The sequence below is a fragment of the Bombina bombina genome, chromosome 1 (assembly GCF_027579735.1).
Source record: "Bombina bombina isolate aBomBom1 chromosome 1, aBomBom1.pri, whole genome shotgun sequence".
NCBI lineage: Eukaryota > Metazoa > Chordata > Amphibia > Anura > Bombinatoridae > Bombina > Bombina bombina.
Genome location: NC_069499.1, coordinates 99,655,770 through 99,670,064, shown reverse-complemented (window position 1 = coordinate 99,670,064; position 14,295 = coordinate 99,655,770). Strand labels below are relative to the sequence as shown.

At 38.7% G+C, this 14,295-nt stretch overlaps 1 protein-coding gene across 2 annotated transcripts in view; it reads right to left on the bottom strand.

The window, feature by feature from the left end:
• ATXN3 (ataxin 3) overlaps positions 1-13,650 on the bottom strand; it is a 190,778-nt gene extending 177,128 nt beyond the window's left edge. For both annotated transcript variants that reach the window (XM_053697548.1, XM_053697546.1), the window contains exons 1-2: positions 13,600-13,650; positions 10,380-10,544 (exon numbers count right to left, since the gene is read on the bottom strand). In XM_053697548.1, the coding sequence (XP_053553523.1) occupies positions 10,380-10,544; positions 13,600-13,623 (189 nt within the window). In that variant the 5' untranslated portion in view covers positions 13,624-13,650. The remainder of the gene's footprint in view (positions 1-10,379; positions 10,545-13,599) is intronic.
• Between the last annotated feature and the right edge of the window lie 645 nt (positions 13,651-14,295).

Genomic DNA, 14,295 nt, shown 5'->3' with positions numbered 1-14,295 from the left:
TAGGGTTTTGAGCAAGTGAAGGTGGTCAACAGTATCAAAGGCTGCAGACAGATCGAGAAGAATTAACCTTTTAATTCTGCTGTAAGTAAGTTATTAGTAACCTTAATAATTGCTGTTTCTGTGGTGTGTTGGGGGCAAAATCTAGATTGCAATGGATCAAGGAGGGAGTTTAATGCGAGGAAGTGTGATAAATGTCTATAAACTAGCCTTTCCATAAGTTTAGAGGCAAAGGGGAGTAGGGAAACAGGGCGGTAGTTAAATAGGGAGATTGGATCAAGAGTTTTTTGTTTTTTTGAGGATAGGTGCGACTAGCGCATGTTTATGGGCTGAGGGAAATATACCGGTATTGAGAGAGCGATTAAAAAATATGTGTGAGGATTGGAGTAAGAGTAGGAGAGAGGGAGGGCAGTAGTTGTGAGGGGTTTGGATCGAGGGAACAGGTAATGAGGTCGGAGGAAAATATAAAGGTAGAAACTTCCTCATCAGTAACAGGGGCAAAAGTGCTGAATTTGTGGCTTTGTGTGTTTTGGATGTTTGCAAACAGTTAGGCGGAGGGGGGGGGTTGGAAACTGGAAGTGTGCTGAGAGATGATTTAATTTCTGATGTAATCAATTTTGTTGTTGTAGTGGCTGGCAAACTCTTGAGCTGAGAGAGATGTGGTGATGGGAGGTTGGGTGGTGGTAGAAGGCTTTTGAAAGTGAAGAGCAAAATATTTTGAGTTTGAGAGTTGAGATCAATCTTTTTATTTACATCTATTAACACACATTCTTTGTTCCTTTGGTATCTTTTGTTGAAAAGCAGGGCCATACACTCAGGAGCGTGCATGTGTCTGGAGAACAATAATGGCAGCAGCTTTGCAAGAATGTTATCTATATACTAGAGCACTAGATGGCAGCAACATTTCCTGTCATGTAGTGCTCCAGACACCTGTCTAGGTATCTCTTCAACAAAATAATAATTTGTGAACAAAGCAAATTTGAGAAAAGAATAAATTGGAAACTTTTTTTTTAAATTGTATGATCTGTCTGAATGACAAAAGAATATTTTTGGTTTTCACAAAGTTTTCTGACGCCTCATCAGCGGTACTGCAATAATTCTCATCCACAGTTCTCAAGGATTAACTATTACAACATTCTAGTGACCGCTTCTACCTCCTCCCTCTGCTCTCTATAATGCATCTAAAGTTCTCCTCTCTGGCAAGATGATCTAAGACTTGTCAGTACGGTGAGGTCCCTCAAATAGATACATTTTAGCTTATATCGCACTACGCCATGTTCTGGGTGTAAAGGAGAGACCCCTACGTTATAATCTGATGCCACAAGTTTTTGGTCATTGGGTCCCTTATTATTTTTCACTCATTCTCTGCTGCCCTCTCCGCAAATCACCCCACTGGATTCCACTTTCCTCCGGGATTAGTAAAAAATGCTTCATTATTGAATTAGTCCAGTGATTTTCAACCATTGTGCCGTGAGAGATCGTCAGGTGTGCCGCCGTGAATTGGTGCTTATCCTACACTGATTGTGAAACTCTTATACTGGTGCCCCAAGGCTTAGGGACTTTAACAGTAGGATCACTTGGGCCCCAGTAGTTTCTGCTTTTGGGTTCAATACTTGTGCACTGCTTACTGCCCTAACAAGCGGAACTTTTACTTGCATTGAACTACTGCATATCACCTAAGAATTTATTTTCATCACTAGTACCCCCCTAACAGCCTCAATACGTGGAACTTTTAATTGTTATTATTGTGCCTCTAGCCTTGGCAATAAAGCTGTAGTTTCTGTCATGCTAATAAAGTTTTTCGGGGTCTCCCCCGTCCTCAGACCACTTACAGGTATTCAATAACACACATCTTAAATACCTACTTACCCTCACCGTGACAAATCGCCATCAGACTCCCAGCTTCCGTGTAGCGCAACTGCGCATGCGCGCCCGGAACTAAGGAGAGCCGACAGGGACCAACTACCAAACACCAAAAGCAAAAGTGAAAATCCACATCACGCAGAATAATGCAGCAGTACAGACAACTAACTAAAAATAGTACTGTGATGTATACTGATATTGCTACCCTATACTAGGCATATTGTAATATACACAGATCTGCCCCCCAAGCTTTATTCAAACGTTACACCTTCAAATATTTAACATCTACTGATATCCTATATTCTAATCCATGCACAACATTATGCAAGAACATATTTCCATTTTAACATAAAGGGGATATTTTTATATTGTTATATTTACACAGAGGGGATACCAGTGCTAGATGACATTACTCTTCATGTATTAAACTCATGCCCCCAACTGGACCACTAGCACAATACCTCATTCACAGACTCAAAGGCATTAGACCCCTGTGAATGTTACTTTACCACAGAGCACCCCACACCATATCCGCTTTAATATTTGATAGGCATCCTCAGTTACACGGATGCTTAACTATAAGTGGGGAACCCAGCCGTAAAGATCATCACCTGCATTAAAATTTAACTGCATATATTCAATGCAGCCATGGACGTACCCAGTCATATTAGCTTTAGCTCTCATCTTACTATGAAGGAGGCAGTGGGCATACATCCACTACAAGTTTTACAAGAAACATTGGTAGTCCAATTGGACATTCAGCCCCTTTGGGTACATAGTCTCCAGATTAAAAATCCACTGAGACTCCCGTTGTAGTAGACGCCTGCCCCTGTCACCCCCCCTAGGATTGCGTGGAACGTGGTCTATGATGATATATCGAAGGTCAGATACAGTATGACCACTGGTACTGAAGTGGCGAGCCACCGGTTGATCTGAATCACCATCCTTAATTGCCAGCCGAATCGCTGACCGGTGGTTCGCCATCCTCGTCCTGAGATCATCCTGGGTCTTACCCACACGGACAGTGTAGTAAATAAACAATATACGTGGTTGTGCAAGTCACCCTATGCAGGATTTGATATTTTTTATTAGACCATGGATGTTGAAATGTGCTACTCTGGGTTAACCCACCACAGGTAGTGCAACCACTGCAACGGAAGCAACCTTTTTTCGTGGTTTTTAACCATGTACTAGGCATATAACTGTCACTATTGTCAGGTCTCAAGAGCATATCTTTCAGCGATCTTCCACGCTTGAACCCAACCAAAGGTGACACACAGGATGCAAAGGGTAATGTTTTGTCACTCTCCAAAATGTCCCAATGTTCCCTCAAGATATTGGAGAACTGTAGTTTTTCAGGTGAAAAGATGGTGGTAAAGATCATCTTCTTCTCACTCTTATCTCTCTCCACCTTAATGAGTGCCTGTTCCTGTGTAAGCCCTGATGCTTCAATTAGTGATTCGTCAAGATGCTTAGAACCATATCCACGGTCCATGAATTTCTTATACATCTCCTGTAGTTGCTGTTCCTTCCTTTCCTGGTTACTATTATTGCGTACCACTCGCTTAAACTGTGACCTTGCCAATGATTTTTTCAAACTAGGAGGGTGGCAGCTTGTAGCATCCAATAATGAGTTCCTGTCAGTTTCCTTGTGGTATAATGTTGTGCTGATGCCTGTGTTTTCCTTAAAGATCCTTAAATCCAGGAAGTCGATGGTATGTACATCATAGGTCATCTTAAACTGTATATGTGGATTCACCTTGTTTACTTCTGAATACCACACCAGTAACTCATCCTCTGTACCACACCAGATGAGGAAGAGGTCATCTATGTAACGTCGGTATAACCTTATTCTGGGATCTTCAAAGGCAGTGGTGGCAACCGTTTCAAAGTGGGCCATAAACAGATTCGCATAAGATGGGGCCACATTGGACCCCATCGCTGTTCCTGAAATCTGTAAATAAAAGTCCCTCTCAAATTTGAAATAATTGCATCTCAAACAGAGATCCAGTAGTTCAGACATCACATCCACCGGAGGCCCAATATAAGGATGTCTAAGAAGATGGTACACAACAGCAGCCATACCCTGTTCATGGGGAATCACGGTATATAAACTGGTCACATCCAATGTGACCAGAAACTCGCCTCCACCAGATGTGCGATAGGTCTTTAACAGCTGGATCAGCTCTATGGAGTCCAGAAGAAAGGAGCCAGTGTGCCTCACGATAGGTTGCAGAATACTATCGACAAATGTAGCCAGGGGTTGTAAGATAGATCCCCTGGCTGACACAATCGGCCTTCCTGGAGGTGTGATTGGATTTTTGTGTACCTTCGGCAAGGTATATATCACAGGGACAATAGGATGCCCAACTTGTAAGTAATCCCTCAAGGCCTTATCAATAATGCCTTGTTGGTAAAGACATTCCAAATAGTTGTCAATTCTTGTCTTAAAGGATCCAGTGGGGTTGCCCGGTAGTCGTCTATATGTACCACCATCGGATAATTGCTGTACAATTTCCTGCTTATAGTCCCGATAGTCTTGCAGGACCAGGGCCCCTCCTTTGTCCGCCTCCCGTATCACCAGATCTTTATTATTCTGTAAGCTTTTGAGAGCTAAGCGCTGTTCTCTATTCAAGTTATTCCTAAAGCTCTTTTGATGGTTATAGAGGTCTCTCATCATGTCATCCTTAGTCATTCTTGCATAAGTGGAAATGCTCACATTGGTGCTTTTTGGATCAAATTTGCCCTTTCTTCGTAGACCCCCTGGTTCCTCTTTGGAAATCCCAAAGTGCTCTTTCAACCTCAAGGATCTCTGGAACTTAAAGAGATCTACATTGAGGAAAAATTCATTAGCATATAAGGTTGGGATGAATTTTAAACCTTTTTGTAACACTGCTTCTTCAGAATCTGTCAGCACATATGAGCTTAGGTTCATAATAATCTTGCTAGGCTCATCAGTGTTGCCTATTTGCGCCATTGCCGAGGAGGTCTTCCTCTTGTTCTGCGACCCACGTCGCCCCCGCCTCTGGTGTGGCCTATGCCCTGCTCATTTTTTGAGCGAGTGGTCATAGATTGGGATCCCTGGGGGAACTCCCTCTGAGTGGGCAATTGACCTTCTGGATCAGAGCTATTGTCTGAGCTCTCCACTGTCGCAAGTGACTTTGGCTTAAACACTCGTGCACGTCTGTATCTAGGCAAGCTACCCCTCTCTTGAGGACCAAGCAGCCATCTGTAGATGCGTTTTTCTTTATAGTCTTGTGTCACTGCTTCCCATTTACGTTCCTTAAAAGTTAACAGTTCTTTCTCATAGGTGTCAATACTTGCTTTTATTTTATCAAGCCATGCCTCACTGGGATCCTCAGTAAGTTTAATCATATGGGTAGACTCAAAGTTTTGTAGTTCTAATTCAATTTGTTTTAATTGGTCACTCACCTCCTGTATGACCAACAACATCAGATCTAGAGAGCCCTTATTCAGGATACCACACCATTTAAGGCAGAAAGTGGGGTTATTACGCCCAATAGTGGGTATGTTCTTAATCCTGAATCCTTTTGGAATAAATGCCTTCCTATGATATTCTGATAAGTAACACCCATGAAGCTGTAAATCAATTTTCTTCTTCCTTAGTTTCACCACATAGTTAAATATCTGATCAGGTTGTTCCCTTTGTTTTCTAATTGTAATGGCATCAAACCGGATTCTATTTGCATCAGCTTCAGAGAATTGGAACACATTAGCTCCCTCAATATTATCTTCAAGTTGATCACCCACCAGAGAGGCCTCCGTGTCCTCTTGACTCATAGTCCAGTCTGTGTATACTCTTACAATAACAAATGCTGCACCACACCGTCACCGTTTTAAAAACCAATCAAGCAGAATCACTCTGCTGAACAGATAGTGTCCCAGTCAATTATCCCAGGGTGAGGACAATTTTTTCACAAGGTGCTGTAGGTCCAATAAGTACAAATACAAACAGAAGCAGGGAACCAGCACTCTCTTTTTATCATCCAGCTGCCGGGGTGCGCTTGCAAGCAATCAAATATCAGCAAAATAAAGCAGGCACTCTACGTTTAACCGAAGGTACACAAAAATCCAATCACACCTCCAGGAAGGCCGATTGTGTCAGCCAGGGGATCTATCTTACAACCCCTGGCTACATTTGTCGATAGTATTCTGCAACCTATCGTGAGGCACACTGGCTCCTTTCTTCTGGACTCCATAGAGCTGATCCAGCAGTTAAAGACCTATCGCACATCTGGTGGAGGCGAGTTTCTGGTCACATTGGATGTGACCAGTTTATATACCGTGATTCCCCATGAACAGGGTATGGCTGCTGTTGTGTACCATCTTCTTAGACATCCTTATATTGGGCCTCCGGTGGACGTGATGTCTGAACTACTGGATCTCTGTTTGAGATGCAATTATTTCAAATTTGAGAGGGACTTTTATTTACAGATTTCAGGAACAGCGATGGGGTCCAATGTGGCCCCATCTTATGCGAATCTGTTTATGGCCCACTTTGAAACGGTTGCCACCACTGCCTTTGAAGATCCCAGAATAAGGTTATACCGACGTTACATAGATGACCTCTTCCTCATCTGGTGTGGTACAGAGGATGAGTTACTGGTGTGGTATTCAGAAGTAAACAAGGTGAATCCACATATACAGTTTAAGATGACCTATGATGTACATACCATCGACTTCCTGGATTTAAGGATCTTTAAGGAAAACACAGGCATCAGCACAACCTTATACCACAAGGAAACTGACAGGAACTCATTATTGGATGCTACAAGCTGCCACCCTCCTAGTTTGAAAAAATCATTGGCAAGGTCACAGTTTAAGCGAGTGGTACGCAATAATAGTAACCAGGAAAGGAAGGAACAGCAACTACAGGAGATGTATAAGAAATTCATGGACCGTGGATATGGTTCTAAGCATCTTGACGAATCACTAATTGAAGCATCAGGGCTTACACAGGAACAGGCACTCATTAAGGTGGAGAGAGATAAGAGTGAGAAGAAGATGATCTTTACCACCATCTTTTCACCTGAAAAACTACAGTTCTCCAATATCTTGAGGGAACATTGGGACATTTTGGAGAGTGACAAAACATTACCCTTTGCATCCTGTGTGTCACCTTTGGTTGGGTTCAAGCGTGGAAGATCGCTGAAAGATATGCTCTTGAGACCTGACAATAGTGACAGTTATATGCCTAGTACATGGTTAAAAAACCACGAAAAAAGGTTGCTTCCGTTGCAGTGGTTGCACTACCTGTGGTGGGTTAACCCAGAGTAGCACATTTCAACATCCATGGTCTAATAAAAAATATCAAATCCTGCATAGGGTGACTTGCACAACCACGTATATTGTTTATTTACTACACTGTCCGTGTGGTAAATTTTACGTGGGTAAGACCCAGGATGATCTCAGGACGAGGATGGCGAACCACCGGTCAGCGATTCGGCTGGCAATTAAGGATGGTGATTCAGATCAACCGGTGGCTCGCCACTTCAGTACCAGTGGTCATACTGTATCTGACCTTCGATATATCATCATAGACCACGTTCCACGCAATCCTAGGGGGGGTGACAGGGGCAGGCGTCTACTACAATGGGAGTCTCAGTGGATTTTTAATCTGGAGACTATGTACCCAAAGGGGCTGAATGTCCAATTGGACTACCAATGTTTCTTGTAAAACTTGTAGTGGATGTATGCCCACTGCCTCCTTCATAGTAAGATGAGAGCTAAAGCTAATATGACTGGGTACGTCCATGGCTGCATTGAATATATGCAGTTAAATTTTAATGCAGGTGATGATCTTTACGGCTGGGTTCCCCACTTATAGTTAAGCATCCGTGTAACTGAGGATGCCTATCAAATATTAAAGCGGATATGGTGTGGGGTGCTCTGTGGTAAAGTAACATTCACAGGGGTCTAATGCCTTTGAGTCTGTGAATGAGGTATTGTGCTAGTGGTCCAGTTGGGGGCATGAGTTTAATACATGAAGAGTAATGTCATCTAGCACTGGTATCCCCTCTGTGTAAATATAACAATATAAAAATATCCCCTTTATGTTAAAATGGAAATATGTTCTTGCATAATGTTGTGCATGGATTAGAATATAGGATATCAGTAGATGTTAAATATTTGAAGGTGTAACGTTTGAATAAAGCTTGGGGGGCAGATCAGTGTATATTACAATATGCCTAGTATAGGGTAGCAATATCAGTATACATCACAGTACTATTTTTAGTTAGTTGTCTGTACTGCTGCATTATTCTGCGTGATGTGGATTTTCACTTTTGCTTTTGGTGTTTGGTAGTTGGTCCCTGTCGGCTCTCCTTAGTTCCGGGCGCGCATGCGCAGTTGCGCTACACGGAAGCTGGGAGTCTGATGGCGATTTGTCACGGTGAGGGTAAGTAGGTATTTAAGATGTGTGTTATTGAATGTCTGTAAGTGGTCTGAGGACGGGGGAGACCCCGAAAACATTTACCATTAAACGATTAAGTTAAACGGAGAGTGCCTGCTTTATTTTGCTGATATTTGATTGCTTGCAAGCGCACCCCGGCAGCTGGATGATAAAAAGAGAGTGCTGGTTCCCTATATATATATATATATATATATATATATATATATATATATATATATATATATATATATATATATATATATATATATCATAGGCATATGCACTTCCACCAACCGTTCAGCTGCCAGGGTGCTTTCAAAGAATTCAATGAAAAAGTAACAGGAAAAGCACTCACTGGACTTCGGACTTCAAACGTGGTAACAAAATTTATTAAATGTGACGTTTCGGGACTTAACACATCCCTTCGTCAGAGGAAGTTAAGTCCCGAAACGTCACATTTAATAAATTTATATATATATGTGTATGAACAGTTCAATTTAGCTTTATATACACACACACACACTGTATTAGACTACAATGTGTGATTTTGTAAAATTTTGGGATAGTAGTGTGCCGCGGGATTTTTTAATGTAAAAAAATGTGCCGTGGCAAAAAAAAGGTTGAAATTCACTGCCTTAGTGAATAATGCAGCTGCTTTCTACCTTTTAAACATAATTTGCAACTATATATCAATGATCCTCTACAGATATCCACCATATCACTACTCTCATCAACACTTCATATTCACACAATCAAGATTTATCCTGTGCTGCCCTTAAATCAGAAATTATCTTCCAATTAAAATTAGTAAAAATTTTAAATCCATAAAAACCTTTAATTGCTAATTTGTGGTGCATCATACTAATTTGTTTCTGTGGTAAAAAGTATTTGATCCATGTGTTATGCAGGAAAATAATAGTAGAACATAATTTTAGATATAGGGTCATGTAATGTACAGTGACATTTATATATATTTTTTTTTTAAATGAATCAACTAGTTTTTGGGAGAAAAAGTGACCTGCTGGGAATTATCTTACCCACTGAATTAGTTCTTATTATAGTTACAGTTTACCCTAAATGTTTCTTCCCATTCATTTTTTTTTTTTAATTTTCAAAAGCTTTATTAAGCAAAACTCAGTACAAAGAGAATGCAAATAAAACAATCAGCATAGAAACAAACTTTAAACAATTCTCAAATGCAAAGTACAAGATTATTCATTTCTTCCCATTAATTTGTTCCCAATTACCCATTTTACCAGCTTTAGTAAATTGTTTACAAATAGCTAATTTACCTTTATATCACCATTTGAAATGTTGATTGTGGTATCCCTACCTATTACTGAAAGATTCTATGCATAAGTATTGGCTAAAAAAAAGTTGTGGAAATACAGCCAGTTAAAGAAATTACACTCCCAGTGGCAGGTAGGAGATATAAGTAATACAATGTTAATTTCCAATTGTTCTCTATAAGTATTGGGATTTGGTATACAGAGATAAGGAAGTGTGTGTGTGCGCGTGTGAAAAAGTGATAAAATAAGGAGATTTAATTTCCCTGCAAGCTCAACCCATGTTGATGGGTTGTGGTGCCAAAGAACAAATTCAGCTATTTTGTATACAAAAATAAACCTAAAGGATCAATTTCCCATATATGTTATACTCTGCTACTTGTATAAAAAGTAATTGGAAAAAAAATTAAAAGGGAAAAACTATTTTACAGCATACTTGTCCCCTTTAAGCACTTCAAGAAACTTGAGTCAAATAATTTTCAACATAAAAGATTTAACATTTTACTGGACACTTTTTTATAATTTAAAACAAACTATATTGTCAGTCTGTGAAAATATATATTTGTTCGAATTCTGCAATCTGTTGCTAAACGCATGCTGAATATGGTCACAGACAGTGTCATTCGGCTCCTTATATATCAGTGAGAAAGTGCAAATCCAGATCTTTGTGTAACACTTTCACATTGATTAATCTAAGCTGAAAAGAACCAAATGCAGGTGCATGTGGCCATAATTGGCATTGGTTTAACTAATGAATACCGAAAAAACACTCATGTCTAATATTTAGACATTAACTTTATCTAGAAGAAAGCTTCACTTACTTGTATAAAAATCCTATATTCCTCACTTGTCAGGCCTCCTTCTGCCATTCTCATTCGCTCTTGCTCATCTAGTTGCATTGCAATAGACGATAATTCTACTGGACTGAAATACTCGCCTTGTAGCAGGTTATTGAGACAGTGCTGGGCACATAGAGAGCCCTCTTGCTGAAATATAGAACACACGTATTTTATGCTTGTTAGAGGATTGCTAGACAAAGCTGCCCATTAAAAGACCAGCAAATATAGTAGATTTGCACAATCAACAAATGCATGATAAAAAGACAATGCAATATCACTTTGTCTAAACTTCAAATGAGTAGCAGATTTTTTTCTGACAAATTTCAAAGTTATATCTATTTCCACTCCTTTTGTATCATATGACACCTATCAGCCAATCACAAATGCACATATATATATATATTTATTTTTCTTTTTTCTATGAATTCTTGCACATGCTCAGTAGGAGCTGGTGACTCAAAAGTGTAAATATAAAAAGACTGTGCACATTTTATTAATGGAAGTAAATTGGAAAGTTGTTTAAAATTGCTGCTCTATCTGAATCATAAAAGTTTAATTTTGATTTGAATGTCCCTTTAATTTTCACTCTTCATTTTACTTTTTCCCACCTGAAACAAAACACACATAAAATAGAAGAGATCTTTTTTGGGGGGGAGGGGGCAAAACTTTTACAAGCCTATAAAAGTCAAGAAACATGAAACACATTTTTTTCTTTGATGATTGAGGTAAAGGATATAATTTTACATTTTTTTCTAAAGTTTTTAAGCTCTGTCTGAATAATGAAAGAAACAAATTTGGGTTTCATGTTGCTTTTGCGTTCTATCAAACTGACCTTCAAAACAAAAATTCAAAAGTTACATTTTACACAAAATGAATTGTTTAAGGATGCAAAGTATATTAAACGGACAAAAAAAATTTTATATGTTCAAATGTATTACAAACTCTATTGCACGGTTGCTTGTATATAACTATGTGTTTAACCCCTGCAAAGGGGTGAAAAGTATCTCCAGAGCAGCAATGTGCTACTGCTACAGAGCAAAGCAAGGTTGGTGACTTGTAGCTACGCATATATGCCTTTTGTCATTGGCTCAAAAGATGTGTTCAGCTACAGACCAGTAATGCATTGCTGCTCTAGAGCTGACTAATTTCCATGGGTTAAACTCGTTGTTACATGCAAGCAATTGTGCAATAAGAAAACAATCTATTTTTTATTACATTATGTCCCTTTAACATCAATCTATAATTATATACACACCCAAACACACACAAAAGACTACTGAAAGCATAATGTGGTTTTATTTAAAAGAACATGAAACCCACAATTCAAATAAAGCATAGAATTGTAAACAAATGTCCAATTGACCTCTATTATCCCCATTTGCTTCATTTTCTTGGTATCTGTTGTTGAAGGAGCAGCAATGCAGCACTGGGAGCTAGCTGAACACATCTGGTGAGCCAGTGAGAAAAGGCATATACGTGCAACCACCAATCAGCAGCTAGCTCCCAGTAATGAATTGCTGCTCCTGAGCCTACCTAGGTATGCTTTTTAAGAAAGGATACCCAGCGTATGAAGCTACTTAGATAATAGAAATAAATTGTTGTTTAAATGGAATGCTCTTTCGAAAACAAAAAACTTTAATGTTAACTTTATTGTCTCCTTAACCTCTAGTTCCAACATGTAAAATATAGAACACAAATGTCAATATACTAGTATTCCAGAAATGTACAGCAATTCCCTCCCCATAAATACAATTAATTTTCTCTCTCTCTCTCAATAAAAGGGATATAAAAAAAATAGCAAAAAACTCACTTGTTTTCTTGCAAATATGCATTCAGAATTTCTCACTGAGCACTTGCCCCCACCGTGTGATAAGTGTGGAACATTTTTGAATTTAAAGGGACATGAAACTCAAAAAGATTTATTTCATGATTTAGGTAGAACATACAATTTTAAACAACTTTCCAGTTTACTTCTATTATCAAATTTGTTTCATTCCCTTGGTATCATTTGTTGAAGGAGCAGCAATGCACTACTGGTTTCTAACTGAACACATGGGTGAGCCAATGACAATCGGTATATATATGCAGCCACCAATCAGCATCTAGAACCTAGGTTCTTTGCTGCTCCTGAGCTTACCTAGATAAACCTTTTAGCAAAGGATAACAAGAGAAGGAAGCAAATTGAATAGTAGATGTAAATTGGAGAGTTGTTTAAAATGGATTGCTCTGTCTAAAGCATGAATATCTAATTATGGCTTTACTGTCCCTTTAAGTATCATTCTGGCAGTTCTGGGCATGAGCAAATATGATTCCCTTTTGATCTAGTCTAGTAACTCAATACAAAACCAACTAGGGTAGTTTTATAACATCATGCTATAAATGCCTTCTTGCAGAGGACCCAGCCTCCTTGTAGGGCAGTGACAGGAAGTAATGCACAAATGAAGTTTAAAATAAAATAAAAGGTCAAATCTATTTAAATAGAATAATAATACATATGTCAATGATTTCTATTAATATATCAAAGCTTAGTGCATTTTATTACAACAATGAAACTGGCTGTTTAATATCCCTTTAAAGAAACATTGCTCATCAAGTACTCTATATTGAAGGGTAACAACTAATACTAGCAGCAAATATAAAACTGACTTGGATTTGTTCTTATCTTGACAAAATCTCTTGCTATAGTAAAAAAAATTAAGGGACATTTGACTGGATACAAAAATAACACTATATGCTACAACATAAAGGTATAAATAAATGCAAAATATTTTACTAAAATCTAAAACACCTCATAAGCTAATTGATGAATAAATGTCAGAGGAGTGTACCACCCTTCTTATTCACAAACTAATTGTCAAGAAACAGCTTAATGAGTTATTAAACAAGTTAGAGGCTTGAAATGACAATAAATGTGGCTTCCAAATGGAGTTATGCAGTTTACAGCCTTTAGATCTACACCCAGCATAAGCTATTTGGGAAACATATTTTCTCTCTGTGAAGTATGCAGCTTCCATGTTTCTCAGGCAGGTAATTTAACCCTTGCTCTGATAGCTGCAGGTTTCTAAGTTACAGATCTTTAAATTAATAACGTACTTATATAGAGTTCGTTAGGGTTCCCTGGTAACGGGGGCGCCCATGCTTAGAAAATAAAACATAACAATATATCCGATCACACATTAATAAACCACAACATTTAACTTACTTTCTCGTGAAAGATGGATTCCATGTTTATTTGTCTAATCTGCTAACCCCGCCCTCTCCTTCTGAGATCTGAGATGTACCGGCGTTCTCTTGTCCAATCATCGTGGCGGTCTGTGTTCACGTGTTCATGTTAGCCAACCTGTTTGACAGTCAGGTGAACGTTATTGCGATCACATGATCAAAGCTGGAGAAGTTGCTGTTGACGTCATGAAAAGATTTAAGAGGGGCAGAAGCCATTATAGATTTGGGCAAATATTAGATTGGTATTCTAAAAATCACTGGTATTTGATTATGATATCTATTACTTAGCGACCATATGCGTTTAGAATGTTCATACTTTTTGCAGTGAAGACTTCAGTAAAGCTGAGTAATATATATATTCCGACTTCGTAGGAATCTGTCAGTGGGATCTATTTTACCATATAGCTTTCTTACTAAATATTTTAGAGAATTTAGCCTTATTATTTTAAAGATATAGTAAACTGTCCTTTATATGACAAGTTAGCATTTACATTTTAAAACTTGCAACTAGAAACCTATTTTATTGTTGTTTTGTAATTCAGATGATAAAGCTTACAATTTTACCAACTTTTTAACTTCTATAATCTAATTTGCTTAAAGGTACAGTCTACACCAAAATTCAGAAATGTAGAGGTTTAAATTGGGTGTGGGTAAAAGCCGGATCTTGCTGGATCCT